Here is a 15,724-nt window from a genome sequence, read left to right as displayed (position 1 = left end):
ACAAAGGAATCAGAAGCCATTTGCAACTCAGGGCCTCTCAAATACGTAAACGACCAGCCAAACTTTATACCACTACGTTCTGTGCATTTGACTTTATACCACTACGTTCTGTGCTTTACGTCCCTACAGCCCGTTTGTCTACTCTACGTTTTCTCAACGGAGACGATAAATGGAAACCGCAATACACCACAAGAGAAACTCTGATAAAAGATTGTCGATTTGGACTGAAACTTCTCGGAACTTTTTGGTACAGTTAGCAAGCCGAATACTCGATGAAAAACCTTCGCGCCACCAAGTTTACCATGGATATCTTTGTTCGGTACAAATCCGATTGCCATTGCTACAGATAATCACAACACCCATCAACCTTGTCAGCCGCTTCGAAACCATATCAGATGCAACCACTACGACGAAGATTGCCGCAGCGAACAATCTAGGAGATAGAAAGACTCGATTACCTTCCGATCACAAGGTCACTATTTTCGAAGCTCGACAACAACAATTAAATATGTCTCATATCATCTCGGTCATGACAACTTTCGTACCATCATCTCTGCCAATAACCGTTGTTCTAACAATTACCAAGAGAATCCTCTATGCAAACCCTTGCGTGACAAACGGAGTAGCAGTAACAAAGTACCCAAAAGAAGATCAGTAGTACACCTGCTGGTTTCCTGTTATGTGCCCACAATCTCGACTCAGTACTCCCATTCAAGATAACGCACAACTCTGCGGATCAAAATGTGAATGTCCGAAATGGTCACACGTTTGTTCTCACAACAGTAGCTCTAGCACACAGCAGTCAAGAGCAGCAAGCATCTCATCACTTACTCATTTTCACTCCTGATGTAGTCTGCTCCTTTGAAAAGACGACGAAGTGCAGCCCGAAGAAGAAAAAAGGAGCGTTCGACCAAATTGAACTCTACGACGGAATACTCTTTTCAGTACTCCGACTTCAAATTTCTGTGGAAGACTACCCAACCTCCGACGACTCCATATGCATTAACTCAGAAGGAAGACAAGTTCGTGCCACACGACTATGTCAGCGAACCTCAATGTTTTGCGAAAAACACCAATGCAGTAAATGACTCAGATACATTCCGCACGCAGGAAGCACCGGTAGCACTCTTTGACATCAGCAATACAAAAGCATCAAATAGCCTGATCCCAGTAAAAGCATGGAGAACCACAGCAAGAGGATCCTATCTTCAGAATTCAGACGCTCACGCAGAAGCTATTCTTATCTTAGCTCACTGCTCAAAATAAGGAAGCGAAATAGAGTTCGATTGAGAAATAGATACCGTAGAGTCATGCAGAATTTGAGTAATTCCAAGTTCGATGCTGCACTACAAGCAACATCAGAGCTGCTTCTCGAACACCAGGGGATTCTTAACATGTATGGTTTTGCGATACAGCAAATAATGATGCTGCTGAGCGAATGTTTGAGTGTTCCGTATTTCGCTGGTCTGGGCAATACTATAGGCAGATTAGAGGCTTGGCCATGGGATAAAGACTTGCGCCTACATTAGCCGTTGGTTTCATGTCTAAAGTGGAAAAACCCCTACTGGAACGCAAACCTTTATTGTACTGCCGATACATAGATGATTGTTGCATTGTATGTCCAACACAAGCTGAAATGGACTCTTGCTTCGATCTCTTAAATAAACAATCCCAGTACATAAAGTTCACGAGGGAAAAACCTAAAGACAACTGGCTGTCGTTTCTCAATGTCCACGTTCATTTGTGTAAGGGAAATTGGAAAACAAAACGGTATCGAAAACCAAGTTGTTAAAACATTCTGATTCACTACCAATCGGCGCACCCCTGGAGAACCAAAAAGTCAGTCATTGAAAAAATGTTTAAGACAGCGGCAACGGTTTCATCTGAGGCTCGAGGGCGCATTGCCTCCATAAACATGGCTAACCGCATTGGTCAGTCCAATGGGTATCCAGCAAAGGTCTCTCATTCAAATCGGAGCCATGCAACTGAACGGCGGTGCCACAGGGTAGGACAAACAACAAAGATTCCTTTCTGCCTTCCTTTTATTTCGGATGACATGAGCAAGGCAGTGCGAGCAAGCTTACGACAGGCGGATCTGCAAGACTCAGTCAGAACAGTGGACATACCACCTGTAAACCTGAAGCAACAGCTAGTCCGCAATCGCGCATATGACAGACTTTGTGAGACACCGAATAGCATCGTTTGTCCGAACGGGAGGCAGGGTGATTGCGTGGTACCGGGGGTTATCTACCTAATCACCTGTCAGTTATGTGGGGCTGAGTACATTGGCGAAACAGGAAGATCACTATGTATCCGCGTCAAGGAGCACCTAGACGGGCTCGTAAAATCAAAAACATCATCCCCTTTAGGTGCTCATCGCAGACAGTGTCATGACAACACCCCTTTCAAGATAGCTGTCACTATCTTAGCACGCGAATCAGACGTTCTAGCGCGAAAAACATTGGAAGCGTTTTATATCACGGCCAAAAGTCCTATCATGAATCGTAAAGAAGAATGCATCGCTGTGACCAACGAGCTGGCGCCATATCAGGACCTTTGCGGGTTTTGACCTACGGGGTCAGAGGCGGGGGCATTGTTACTAGTTAATACTAGCGGCGCAACTCTCACAACTGGTGGTCCGCTAACATCACGATTTCGTGGCTATCAAGGTGACCGCTGGTCTGCTTTTTTGACGTCCCTTTTAAATAATCTGTTTGCTAAATCATATCTAAATCATATGGGATGACGAGGCGTTTGAGAGAGTAGATTACACGTGTCTTTGATTTTTCCAGGCTCTGAAGAAGGCGGCGACGCCGAAACGTTAGCCAGAATAAAGATCAATAACAATCTTGGTTCAGCTTAAGAAAGTAGTACACAATCAAACATGCAGAAGTTCTTATTACATCTCCGCATCCCACATCTCGACCACTACTCTTTTGTTTCCCACGGTAGTTGGTAGTTGGTAGCTGATTAGTAACTGGTAGTTTTCAAGCATACTGTCTCAATTGGAGTATGGCAATATGGACTACGCGTTCACCACTTTTCACTCACTTCCCCTTCGCATCCAATATGTGAAGTTATCCAGTACATTCTCTGTCTAGAAAAGCTCTACAAAACCCAATGCTAGACTCAACATCATGCTGATCGTGTCATCTTGTTATCACAACATCTCTCCATTGGATCTTCAGGCTACTCATCTTTGTTATTAGAAAGTTCATAAGAGTCCCTCTTCTTCTCTTCAAGTATCCTTTTCCACTTCTGCGGGAGAAGGAAAAATCCTTTCGAGAAGAAACGAACTCCTTTTCTATATACCTTCGACCCTACATTCGGCAGAAACGACATACTGGCTCAGTCCAACATTCTAATGGCTTTCTAGCATTGGTAACTCTTGTGGTGGAATTTCAACGAGCAAACTGTTCTTCAGATGTTGGGTAAATAGTCAGCACGATAAGGTCCTGCTCTGCAAACTCCACTATAGTTCGTGTTTTCAACGAAGGAACAATGTTCACTCTTCAACCACTTTGTCAGGAAGTATGCTTTTTCTTGAGAAATGAAAAAGTTAACCAGTTAGGCACATCTGTCTCCGCGTCAAAAACATTTGTCACATATGTCAGCTAAAAACCGAGTTTACAGAGACCACGGAATAAACTCAGAATCGTCCCATAGATGCTACGGAGCAGACAGCTGTCAGCCGGACAAGTGCGACAACACTGAAATTTCAGACACCATTCCCGAGCTCTGCTGGAAAGCATCAAACTACCTAGGATTTACTTTTCATAAAGCAAGCTGTCAGTGCATTACATGGATTGTTTTTCTGCACACCAACCTTGCTTCTTCTACAGACACTATGCAACGCCGAAGTCAGGTATAATCTGCACTGTATTCAGGTGTCCTGTGGGAACTTATAGTAACGGCGGACATCACATGTCACTCTTCGCCCAGGACAAACCACACGCATCGACAACATTAACTTGTCACTAGCGGGCACAATCTCCGCTCTATTATCCATCCTGACGGCGGCATTCATCACATATGGGACGAAGACGGCCATTTCTTCGTTTGCGTTCATTTGCAGTTTATTTGCTTAGACGATGAAAGTCCGAGCAAATGAATTGACGCCACAAACACCAGCAGAACTTCAGTGTGCCTCTGAATCCAATGCAATTGAATTAGCATTCCCTTTTTCTTCAAGAGCGTCCACTTCCTCCACTGAATCCTATAAAGCTACATCCACATGCCCGGAGTGAATGATGTCCACGTATCTTCAGTAAAACACCTTACCGTTAGTCACCAAAACGTCATCATCAAAAAATTTGATGACGCCGTCACTGCCCACACACAAGTTGAATCAGCAATTCACGTCCAAGCCAACATGGAAAATATCAAAACTGTGTACATCCAAAGTCGAGAGAAATCCTCCATTACAGCTTTCGGTATCGAAGGATGTTGTTCATGTCTATTTGGAGCAAACGTAACCGTCGTATGCCACTCCACGGGAGAGCAGACCACACCCGACAACGCGTGTAACAAGCTACACCAAACTGCGACATGCACGAAAATGGTCAAAATTAACCGAAATGAATTTTCACTTCAATTCTCCAAAGTTAGCAGTGAACGGTACCAATTCATGCCCGTGAGGACAGTCGAACTTCCACATAATCCGCATAACTTCTCGACTACGTCAATGATGCACAGCTTCAGGAGGACATATTCCTCAATAGCGATCAAGGATCAGTCCGAGGAACAAATTCGCGACACTAATCAAGTGGGCATCTTCATAAATCAAAAAATTGGATTTCATCAACATCAAGCTCATCCTAGTCTATTGTATCCTTGCCTTATTTGTGCTTTGTTTTGTTTCCACAGTCTATGCACTTTACGAGACCTTTCGTTCACTGTTTAGCGAATCTAATCGTCCCCGGAAGTTCATCTAACCGATAAATCAATTATATTCTTTCAATAAGTTTATATGAAACAACGACTAGTAATTTTTTCATTTCTGACATTGTTTTGTCTGTATCCTTGTGATGAGCGTAAATCAGCTCAGTCATAGCAAAGGAACGCGGTCAAGATTAAATTTCTAGATACATAAATAAACTTTCTACAACTGCTCGTATTCGTTTTTGGCCCACGGATGAAACTAAAAGCAATGACTCAATGATTAAATACAGCTAAAGTCACAGCACAGAACTACATACATCTAAGATCCCTACTTCACTTCACATTCACCTATAGAATTGAATCTTGTTTCTTTAGAGCGTGCGAACGTGAATTCATGAGCGCTTTCTTGCGTAAATAGACACATGCACAGGGTGTGAGAGAGGTATTCATAATTTTTCTTGGTATTTTTGTGCGTTTTATGAATGGTGTAGAATATTTTGTGCATATTTGCTACTCCTAGTCTGAATGTTGTATTATCAGTAAGTATTTTTTGGGCTATAATTGTTGCTGCTAATGCAAAGCACTGTTCAGTTGTGGACCTTCGTCGTGCCGGAATGAAACCAAAACAGAATTCTAATTTTACAGAAAATGCAACCACTATTAATTTTTATTGATCAGTGAAGGCAAGCGAACCGAACACCAGAAAAAAAGTCTGAAGCCCGGCTTCAGCCGGACGATCACCCTATGTAGTTACTCAAATATGCAGCCGAGGATACCTCAGCCGCACAATCGCGAACGCGCTGCGGATTACTCGCAACTCGCAATTATTTTACTGATAAAGATTAGATCATGTAAACTGTTGGCTAGTATTTAAGCAGGAATTTGCATGCGTGTTTACAATTTCAAAAGGAAGGCTCTGACCAACACGGCTATGAAACAGTTCACAGCCTTCCATTTACTTCTTAACAAATTTGCACAAATTCACCGTGGCGCAAAAATTCGATGCCATGGATCCCGTCCCACGCCATTTTATAGCCTTCTAGTGCGGCACACCAAAGCGATGCCGTCAAACCCGTTCGATCTGATTTTGATTCTTTCTGGCGTCGACGCACCACTCCGACGCACTGGGACTCGCTTCACCCCTTTAACCTCTTCTTAACGCCTGCGCATCAATCCAATGACGTGAGATCCGTTCCACCACCTTTATCTCACTGCGGCGCGAGCACACCTATCTGACGCCATTGGATCCGTTGAGACCTGTCTTTCTCTCCATTCAGGAATTTCAGTTTTTTTTTCGTTTCACACACGTGACAGAATAACCCTGTTATTACATACCATGATATTGGTTGTATCACGATATCATGAACGACGAGGGATGACAGAATTGCTTGTTCTATAGCGTAATAATTTGCATCGTTGAAGAGACGAAGTCAGAAAGGGCTACTATACACGTCTCCTGGATTACCAGTGAAAATTGAGAGTTGTCACGTGCATGGTTGTGAAGTACACTCCTATTTCTATTTACTCGTGAAGAGAACTCAATATCGTCAGTTTGTGAGACGTTTCCCTTAAGTATTCTTCATTCTAAGTACAGAGTGGATATTCTTCATTCTGGCTTTACGAAAACTTCTTTTTACAAAGATTCATTGGAACTAGACTTAGTAAAAAAAAAAGCGTCAAAATTCTTCCAGTCATATCGCTCACTATCTACTTGTTTTGGATTCCCTATACTTTTGAACATATGACTTAAAGGATGAAGGAAAAAGGGTAAAGGAAAAAGTGTCTTGCGTTAATAAGAATGAAGGAAAAAGTGTCTGGCGTTAACTAATCTGCCTCGGATACCTTCAATTCAGAAATTATTCACATAAATTCAGAATCGTTTGAGGTTTACGAATGCACAACTAGCCTTACAATGACATGCGGCAGGCTAGCTGATGTATCAAGTCAGTGCTTTTATCCTCCCAGACAAGTCTGGTAGCAATCTATTGGTCCCAGACGGATGAAAGCCGTAGTTGGCACTAGGGCGAATTCGAAACTTCGATCACAGACACAGCGGGATCGCTTACCTAGTGAGTTACACCTCTGATATATGACTTAATAGAAATATTTCTGCTTGTTTTCGACAGAATATTGGATTCCAATGTCTGCATGCCACTGAACAAATACGATTCGTCGATGTTCTGCATTGAGTGAGTGCGAGTAAATGAAGAAGAAATTTTATGTATATACCTAATTATTCCTTTTATATTCACTTATAAATGGAATTCGAGAGGGATCTATGATGATTTTTAGATGGTGCATCATCTTATCGTTTGCGTCCTTTTGTAGTTTTAAAATATGAATTCCGCCGAGGACGACCAATTACAATGGAGTTGATGACAAAGTATACGGTGTATTCAGCCGGTACGAATGATTTAGTTCACGGGAAGTGTAAAGATCCCCGGAGAACACCGTATAAAAAGTACTATGAATGACGTTTATCAAATCCTACTGCCATTTTCACCAGTCACATACGATTTCGTACATACATCACATTTCACTAATGATGTGCTACGTTCGGTTGCCTCTGCTGCTTCAGTACAAAAGGCGTAGGCGACATGGGTCGCCTTTTTAATTGCATTAATTTAATCTCTGTTTTGAGCTGAGCTGAACAGTGAATACTCTAGCTGCAAAATGTCCGGATTCTTACTTATCACCAAGTAAACGCTATAATATTTTACATGCCACGAACGTTATATGTACAGATTATAATAGATAGATAATAGATACCTGCAAGTATGCATATAGATGAATTGGATCATAGCAAACATCAACTTTTTTTCTCGAGAAAATCTGTAAACCCTGGACCTATGGGGTTTTTTGTGAATTTATCTTCGCACGACAAGGAACCACTTAAACCCGTCTGCAAAAAGATGACATTGCTATGTTCGTAACGCAAGTATGCAAAAATTAGATGAAAAATTATGATATCTGGTTCAATTATGGTGATATAGGATCAGTAGCTTAGTAGCTCCTGAGAAACACTTGTTTTCTCTCAATAGAAGAATGATTTCAACCATACTTCATACTTTTTGGCTCGACTGACATAGCATAAATCTTATCAATTTCCAGAAAACAATTGTGATGTTGTTGTACCTGATATACGCGGCAATCGTTCAACGAACTTCAGCCGGTATTGTAGATCTTAACTGCACATACACAGAAGGAGAAAACGTAAAGGTATAACTGGTTTATCAGGAAAAACTACCATTCTTTATCTGTCGATAAAAAATTCGTCCAAATAACTTTTCATAACTCTGTTTTTTTGAAGGATTCTTTAACGAACTTCGCGATTTTCCTTGAGAATAAAACAATATAAAGGGTTTATTATGAGAGCACAACACTAAAACAACTTTCTTTTTAGACTGTTGTTTTGAATTGATTTGGTTTTTGAAAATCAGTTTCGGTTTTCTAAGGAAGGATTCCGATGCCCGAGCACGATTGTGTATTTTTATTCATCTTTCGAATCGAATCATTGCCCAAAATAGTTTCTGTATAACTATATTAGGAGTGAAAACGAAGAACAGCGACTTTCTTAAAAATCAATTTCAGTTCTCAGAAGGAGCAGTTATTTGTCCAAACGTGCTTGATGATTCGGTATGTGAGAAACTATACGAGACTGAGGCCAAATTAAATGGAGCTGATGATCGGGACGCTAAATGTTATAAGGTATGTTGTTGAAAGAAATCTTCTACAATCCAAATAGCTCCCATAGTCCATGCTCTCTCATTTCATAACACTCCAGATTTCCTTTTTTTAAATTTCTGTGACTAACTCTGTGTCATTGAAAACAGAGTACAAACAATTGAAGATCGAGACACCACCCATTACAGGATTTTTTTAGTTTGGTAGGAATCCTACAATTTTTAGTGGAACAGCTATCGTCCTGTTTATCGCTAAGGACATTATAAAGAAAATCTACCAAAGTTCCATCATGAATTGCAAACATTGAAAGATGAATTATCGTGATCAGTGTAGCCTACAGTAGTCAGTGACATACAGTAGTAGTCCGCCTAAAACGTGATGTAGCACGTTGATGTTGACCTTTCGAGCGGGTGCACTGAACTCCCTCTTCCATTTGCGAAAAACTCCATTGATCTCCCTTTCTTTTGCTTTTTATGGTTTTTCATTTTTTTTTCTCGTAAAATAATGTTTCAGAATATAAAAACACATGATCTTAGCAAAGTCCTTTCCAATTAGTTTTGTCCTTCGTTCTGCTCTTTAGGCACTTGTAAGGTCCTAGTTTATAGATATCTAATTTCTGACTTATTTTCTTGTGTAAAGAGCGGGTGTAGTGCAGTTGTAAGAGATCCCTTTGTCTGCTGCATGATCGATCGGAGCTTCGGATCTGCCGTGCTCACCGAACCATTCATCCCTCCGGGGTCGATAATTTGCTACCAAGCTTCACTGGAAGAATAAAAACACTGACTTGACACATCTGCTAGCCCCGCAAGTCATTGTATAGGCCAGTTACACGTTCGTAAACCCCAAACGATTCTGAATTGAAGCGAACGTTAGGGCGCAACCCAAGCGGATTGATTAATGCCAGACACCTCATCATTCTATCCTTTTCTTGCGTAGTTGTTCACGTCCGGCATCTTTCACAGTCGTGGTAACATGAAGCCCTTTTCGCTCATTCAATAGTTCCCCTCAATTCCAAGGCATCTCCTCAAAAACTTCTTCTAATAGGAATTGGACTTCTGTTCATTTCTAGTGTAACTTCCATAGCTAACCTTTTTCTGGAACGGATTTTAAGACTTCGCTATGTTTTATTACAAAAAATCTTAATGAGACAGATTCCTGCAAGAGAGTTACAATTAGATTAAAATAATCACGACTACAGACGGTTACTGTATGAGGGATGAACCACAAAGGCCTCAATTTATAATCTCCTTCGCTCCTACACCATCTTGTCTTTCGGTTTTCAAAGTTAACACAATTTGCTAGAAAATCCTTTACGAGTCTAATTTAGAATGGAGACGCGGTAGATGCATCATTCAAGAAGGCCGCCATAAGTAATTGCCCACGAAGATGTGGCTACTGTTGCATGACTCCTGAATACAGTTGTCCGAATAAGCAGTGTGAGTCTCATTGTCGTTTTCGAACTTGTATTGAAGGCTACAAACCACGAAACTGTGGTTGTTGGGATCTTTCCACCAATAAATAGAGTTAGGGGTGTAGTTCGCGAGTATGACTGAAATCACATTCGATTCCCCCCTAACCGTCCGGAAAAACGAGGAAACGGTGTCGTCGCATCGGATCCCCCTACGAGCCACCTAACAACGTGGTATGCTTACGAGAGGAGGTGTACTCGCTCCCACTGCAAGCAAGCCGGAGGGACAGCATTAGATATCATTAGCCCATTGACTGTCCTCTTGTTCGCAGAGGCGTAGCGCGTACATGCTCCCGCAGACGTTGAGTGTATCGTAGGAGAGTCGATGCGATAGAGTCATTTTCCGCGCTGTTATAGATAGTTGTAGGAATTGAACGTGATCCAATTTGTAAACCACATTATTACACCTACGTATTCGTGGCGAAATCCCGACACCCTTAATTTCATGGTATGCTGTCCTTGACAGAGCCAACCATCGGTGTTTTCCGGGGGTGCGTAGTGCATATGCCCGTGATTACGCCAGTAAGTCGTGAACAATTTTATTGGTGTCACCACATTGCTATCTTGTACATCTCATAGTGATTGTTTGTTCAACTGTTTCCTTAGGCTATGATCACGATCGTAATCAACACGATCATCCATTACTTGCAGTTCCTCGCATAAAATGTTCTGCCGTCACTAAAACTATGTGTCAGAGCTCCATCTGGAGGAATATCATCACCGAAGATTGCCCTAATGTCTGCGGTTTCTGCAAAACAGGTGCATAATCGAAATTTTCTCATATTCTCCTAAAACAGCGTTAGAATTACAATTTAGAATGAAAAACAAACAGAATTGGTCAGTTGCAAATACAACGTAGTAAAAAATGAAAAAGAAGGAATTGGTGGGGAAAAATGCATGTTTGTCTCATATTTATGAGAGACGAAGGTTTTTTTTTTTTGAAACGGTCACGAGAAGTTAATGAGGCATAGAGATTACCGTGTGGATTTCGCCCGCTAGAAAAGTGTTACGGTAACAAATCCATATATCTTAAGAACCGCTTCTAGGTAATTGTACTGATATAGCTCCGGATTGCGATCGCGACACATCAATTTGTGGACAAGTAGGGATGCAGACATTCGTGAAGGTAAAAGTCGTATAGTTACGCTTAGGTTAGCGGACAATCGAACCAACCATGCTTTTGAGATTTTAATAAGAAGTTGTAGTTCGCATGTAACTAATGGTTTGTTTCATTTCATTTTTAGGAGTACTGTAGAAGGACATGTGGATTTTGTTCCGAAGCAAGCACTCGCACAACCAACACGCCAACCACGGGTTAGTATTAAGATGTGCTTTGTTCCCATATATCTAAAACACGCTTCAATCTTGAAAACATGAGAAGATATGGTAACCCTATTAAGCTATTAGGGCGAAGGCAAATATTTGAGTGTTATGAGAATCTAATAAGGAACGGTTGCTCCTTCTCTTTTTGGTTCAGATCCCCCTATCTCGTATGACACTAAAATTTGGAACCCAAAGATCAAATAAGGGAGTGATGCGTCATCACATAAAAATGTTAGCTAGTTGCACGAAGTTGCCCATCTCTAAGTATTGGTATGTACGCTGCACGTGGTGTGGCGGCCTGACGTTTTGGATTTCCCGTGATAATGTTCGCTGGACCACCTCTACCGATCGATGGGACAGGAATCGATAAGGCGACAGCAACGATGCTAATGAAAGAAAAGTGTTTTACTACGACCACGACTGCGAAACAGCTCTGAAAAATTACAGAAAAAAACAAGGAAGAAAGAGATCCAGTGATCCTGGTGTTATGCCGCCTTATCTGTTATCGTCCCAACGACTGGTGTAGCCAGGGCAGCACCATGGAACCTGCGCTGGGGGCGACTGAGCGACATAACATGTTGGACGGCGACTGTCCTTCAAACTAATCTCTCCAAAAAGAAAGAAACTCTTGTCTCGTCAAGATTTTTGTTTTATTTCATCTTTCTCTTCTTCCACTTTGTCTCCAACTTCTTCCTACATTTCTTTTGTTTAGATTGTGGATCGCATCCAAAGTGAGTGTCTTTATGAACATTTTCACTGTGAGGATGAAAAAATGCTAGTATTACTGAAATTTAGTTGCGCTATTTGGGTAAGAAACGGATTCTGCAACAGCCGCTTCTACACGCAGGAGCAAAAGAAGAAGTTCTGCGGCCAAGCTTGCCGATTGTGCTGAAGAATCATATTCTCACTGTCAGATTATGAGAACGTAGTCGATTCTGATTCTTGAGTGCTACCACAATGTTTGTAGTTGGATAATGAACAATGGGTTGCTTGTTTATAATAAGGCAAGTTTGATAAGTCACAATCAAGTTGTTCACCCTCCTTTTTTATAGGAAAGGAGGATCAACTAAGGTAGCTAATGCCAAACGCATTCAAAAAGCTCTTCAATTTATTCAAGGAAAGGAAATGATGGAGAATAGGTAAAATACAGGAATAACGTACCACAACGCTAACGCGTTCCGTTGAAAAAGTGGCATCGACCAGATGCTATATCGATGGAGAAGAGACAAAATATGCTTCACTTCTGATTTCACTTCTATTGCGTCATTACACGCTTTCATCTCAGGCATATAAAGAGTCAGAAGAAGTAAGAAGTGTTGTATCGGGGCAACGCATCAGCTCTTTTTTTTTCTTTGCCGGATAGTTTGCGCATAAGATTACGTAGTCTTAGCAAGGTACTTTTGCATTGGTTCGTTTACCTATAAGAGCGTCTCAGTGTTATAAATTTGAGATTTCTCCTCTACTTCTACTTGTAGTTTGTGTGATTTTCCCAATCGTAGTGGAATCTGTCTTTAGAATGCTATTCATGAACAAGTACAAAAAACTGGAGTAGAAATCCGCTCTGCAGAAAGTGAAACAAACCACCAAGGGGAGTGACAGAAAAAAGTCTGATAGGATTTAAATTCTTTTAAAGGCATTACCCCACGAATCTGAGGTGGTACGGGTTTCAGCCGGGTAATACCTATACGTGGTCGTAGACTGCGGAAAAGAGGGTGATTCCGTTCATCTCTCCTTGTATCAGTGTAAACGGACGACTCCAAAACTGTTTCTTACGACGGCCTCTGTTGCAATGCGCAACAGTTGCGCCCCTCCTGCGATTCGTCCGAACTGGTTTTCGACGAACCGCAGGAGGGGCGAGGCGCAATCGCAATCGTAATCGAACGGAAGCACCCTCTTCCCCACAATCTACGACCCCTTATAGGCATTATTCGGCTGAAACCCGTACCACCCAATGCGTGTGGTGATGGCTTTAAATTAAAACCTTAGAGGTGCCTTATGAATAAACAAACCATAGGTCTATTGGAGAAGTGCTTTCTTAAGACGTATCGTATCAACAAATGGTTATATGAAAAAAAGAGAAAAACAAGAGGAAAAGAGTTCCGATGCCCTCGTTGCGTTTTGGGAAGAGGGGCCATGCACGCCTTCTCCGAGGACGCGATGCGTCACCCCGATGCAACACTTTTTACCACGATAGTACGTCTTCTGACGGCGAGTTCTCTGCAGATTCCACCAACGCCACTTTCTTACTGCTTTAGCTTCCCTTGTGTAGCACTTTGAAGTGAAATTTTGAATTTTTGAAATTTTCTTAGCAAAAAAAGGTGGTATAGCCCGTAAATGCACTATCACACAAGAGTGTATTACATTATATATAGTCGGGTCAAAACGACATGAATCACGAGAGTCGCTGTGGTGCATTTGCGTACGCGCTCGAAACGGCGCGGTGGAGGCAGCGGTTGGAACCTAGGTGGGGCCGTCGCAAACTGCAGCGATGGGTGGTGCCAGCAAAAGTTTCACCACGCTCCTATCCGCTACGCATCACCGAAGCGCCTCGAGAGAAGCAGTGTACGCAGTTGCGTACGTGCTTCATGCCGTTTTGGCCCCACTATGGAAGATGGAGTATAAAAAGTTGTCTGGATCAGTCAACTGATTGCATAGCTTTTTTGAGAGCACCGTTCCTCCCCAACTCTTCATCTGTGAATTGAACCAGAGATTAACTTCTTGCGCAAGAAACGGCATTCAATTGAGTTTTTTTTCAGAATTATGCTACATTAAAAAGTCGTAAGAGGATGGTATGAACAAAAATCAACGAATTACTGAATCAATGATCCCCAGGGTAACAGCAACGTCTTTCGCATCCATGAGGCCACATCAGCAACGTCTTTCGCATTTATGAGATCAAGGAAGAGAACAAAATTCGGCATCAATTCTGTTAAAACGGCACTGAAAACATCGCTAGAAAATTTCAGAGAATTCCTACCAAATATCCAAAGTTCTCATGCTTTCATCTGCATGGATCCAAGAAGGAGCTCATCCAATATCCTCAACGAAGCATACAGTTGGTTCTACATAACTGTTCTATACGAATCTGGCTGCCATCCTGCATGAATATTCGTACATATGTACTCTAGAGTAATTCAGCTAGTGAAAAGTGCAATCAGCTGCCATCACAAAGACTAAGAGCTGATTTCGCTGCGATTTTTGCGCTGGTTTTGATCCTGGAACAGACATAAGGGGTTTGTAATGTTGGGAATTACTCAAAATCTTCGCTGGCGGTGTATCGGATGTGTGGTTTTGCGATTTCACTGCGTCTACACCAATCATGTCGTCTCAAATGGGCGCATCTCCGGAACATCTCACTGATGAGGAGACTTCTCATCTATTTTCATTACAAATCTCTACATGTCGATAGTTCACTGTTTGTTTAATTGATATACATTAGTGCTAGTTAAATGACGAACCACTGACTGCGGACGGACAAATCGAATGGATGAAAACATGAGGCAGAATAGATGAACCAGATCAGCATTTTATCCAGCACTTGTCTGCTATAGACTAAAAATGAGACATATAGTGCGGTCAAAACGCCATGAACACGGTGTAGTTAAGCGGCCGCGCTCGAAGAGTTGCGGTTGGAATAGAGGTGGGATCATAGCGAATTGCAGCGATGGGTGGTGCAGGCGCGGGTCCCCACTCGATCCTAACCGCTTCGAGCGCAGCCGTTTACGCAACTCCACCGTGTTTCACGTCCTTTTCACCCTACCGTTTACACGCTTTGAAACTCTCACTTCTCTAGATTCTTGGATTAGTCTGAAATACATTGCCGTGAAGCTTCCGCTGAAACACACTTAAAGAGGTATTGGTGATGAACGTTTGTAAAATTTTAGCAGCACTTATTCTGTTTTACTTTTTCACCTTGACGCCCGAAAACGACTTTGACTCAACCTTCAAAAAATTATGCTCTTAATGTTGTGGTCGCCAGAAATTCCATATTATTCTCAAGCGGGTTGATAACAACGATTGCTGCGCCGTCTTCGCGATACAGGTGCTCTCCCAGATGGCCATCTAAGCGTTTGATTTCCTTCGTATCCCCGCAGATAAATGCTAGAAGTTTTAGTTAACTTTGTTAGTAACTTTCCCACATGATCCTTTAAAAAAACGCTTACGACTCCCCGGATTTCTTAGAATGCGAAACTAAGTGAGTGTAAAAAAGTAGTACATAATTAAATTCTACGATGCCAGGATTCAAAGAATGTCGAACTTGGAACATAAGTGAGTGTAATTATGCAGCACCCAGAGCCATTTCACCTTCAAATTTTGTGGAAGTAACATTTAAATAAGATTAAGGTTAATAAGATGATTCAAGTAAGT

General features: G+C 41.9%; 3 protein-coding genes across 3 annotated transcripts; all 3 read left to right on the top strand.

Moving 5' to 3' along the window:
• Nucleotides 1–169: 169 nt before the first annotated feature.
• On the top strand, nt 170–658 carry RB195_002959 (uncharacterized protein; the record flags this gene model as incomplete). The annotated part of the gene is made up of 1 exon (XM_064200433.1): nt 170–658. The coding sequence occupies one exon, from the start codon at nt 170–172 to the stop codon at nt 656–658; it is 489 nt and encodes a 162-aa protein (XP_064056314.1).
• Nucleotides 659–1,855: 1,197 nt separating this feature from the next.
• RB195_002958 (uncharacterized protein) lies at nt 1,856–2,569 on the top strand (the record flags this gene model as incomplete). The annotated part of the gene is made up of 1 exon (XM_064200432.1): nt 1,856–2,569. One exon carries the CDS (start codon nt 1,856–1,858, stop codon nt 2,567–2,569), a length of 714 nt encoding a protein of 237 aa, XP_064056313.1.
• A 1,665-nt stretch (nt 2,570–4,234) lies between these two features.
• RB195_002957 (uncharacterized protein) lies at nt 4,235–14,586 on the top strand (the record flags this gene model as incomplete). The annotated part of the gene is made up of 8 exons (XM_064200431.1): nt 4,235–4,765; nt 7,993–8,100; nt 8,473–8,589; nt 9,893–10,001; nt 10,640–10,792; nt 11,080–11,159; nt 11,278–11,347; nt 14,495–14,586. 8 exons carry the CDS (start codon nt 4,235–4,237, stop codon nt 14,584–14,586), a joined length of 1,260 nt encoding a protein of 419 aa, XP_064056312.1.
• Nucleotides 14,587–15,724: the final 1,138 nt, after the last annotated feature.

Source organism: Necator americanus, chromosome IV (genome assembly GCF_031761385.1).
Source record: "Necator americanus strain Aroian chromosome IV, whole genome shotgun sequence".
NCBI lineage: Eukaryota > Metazoa > Nematoda > Chromadorea > Rhabditida > Ancylostomatidae > Necator > Necator americanus.
The sequence above is the reverse complement of the archived record's forward strand: the minus strand, read 5'-3'. Positions and strand labels throughout refer to the sequence as shown.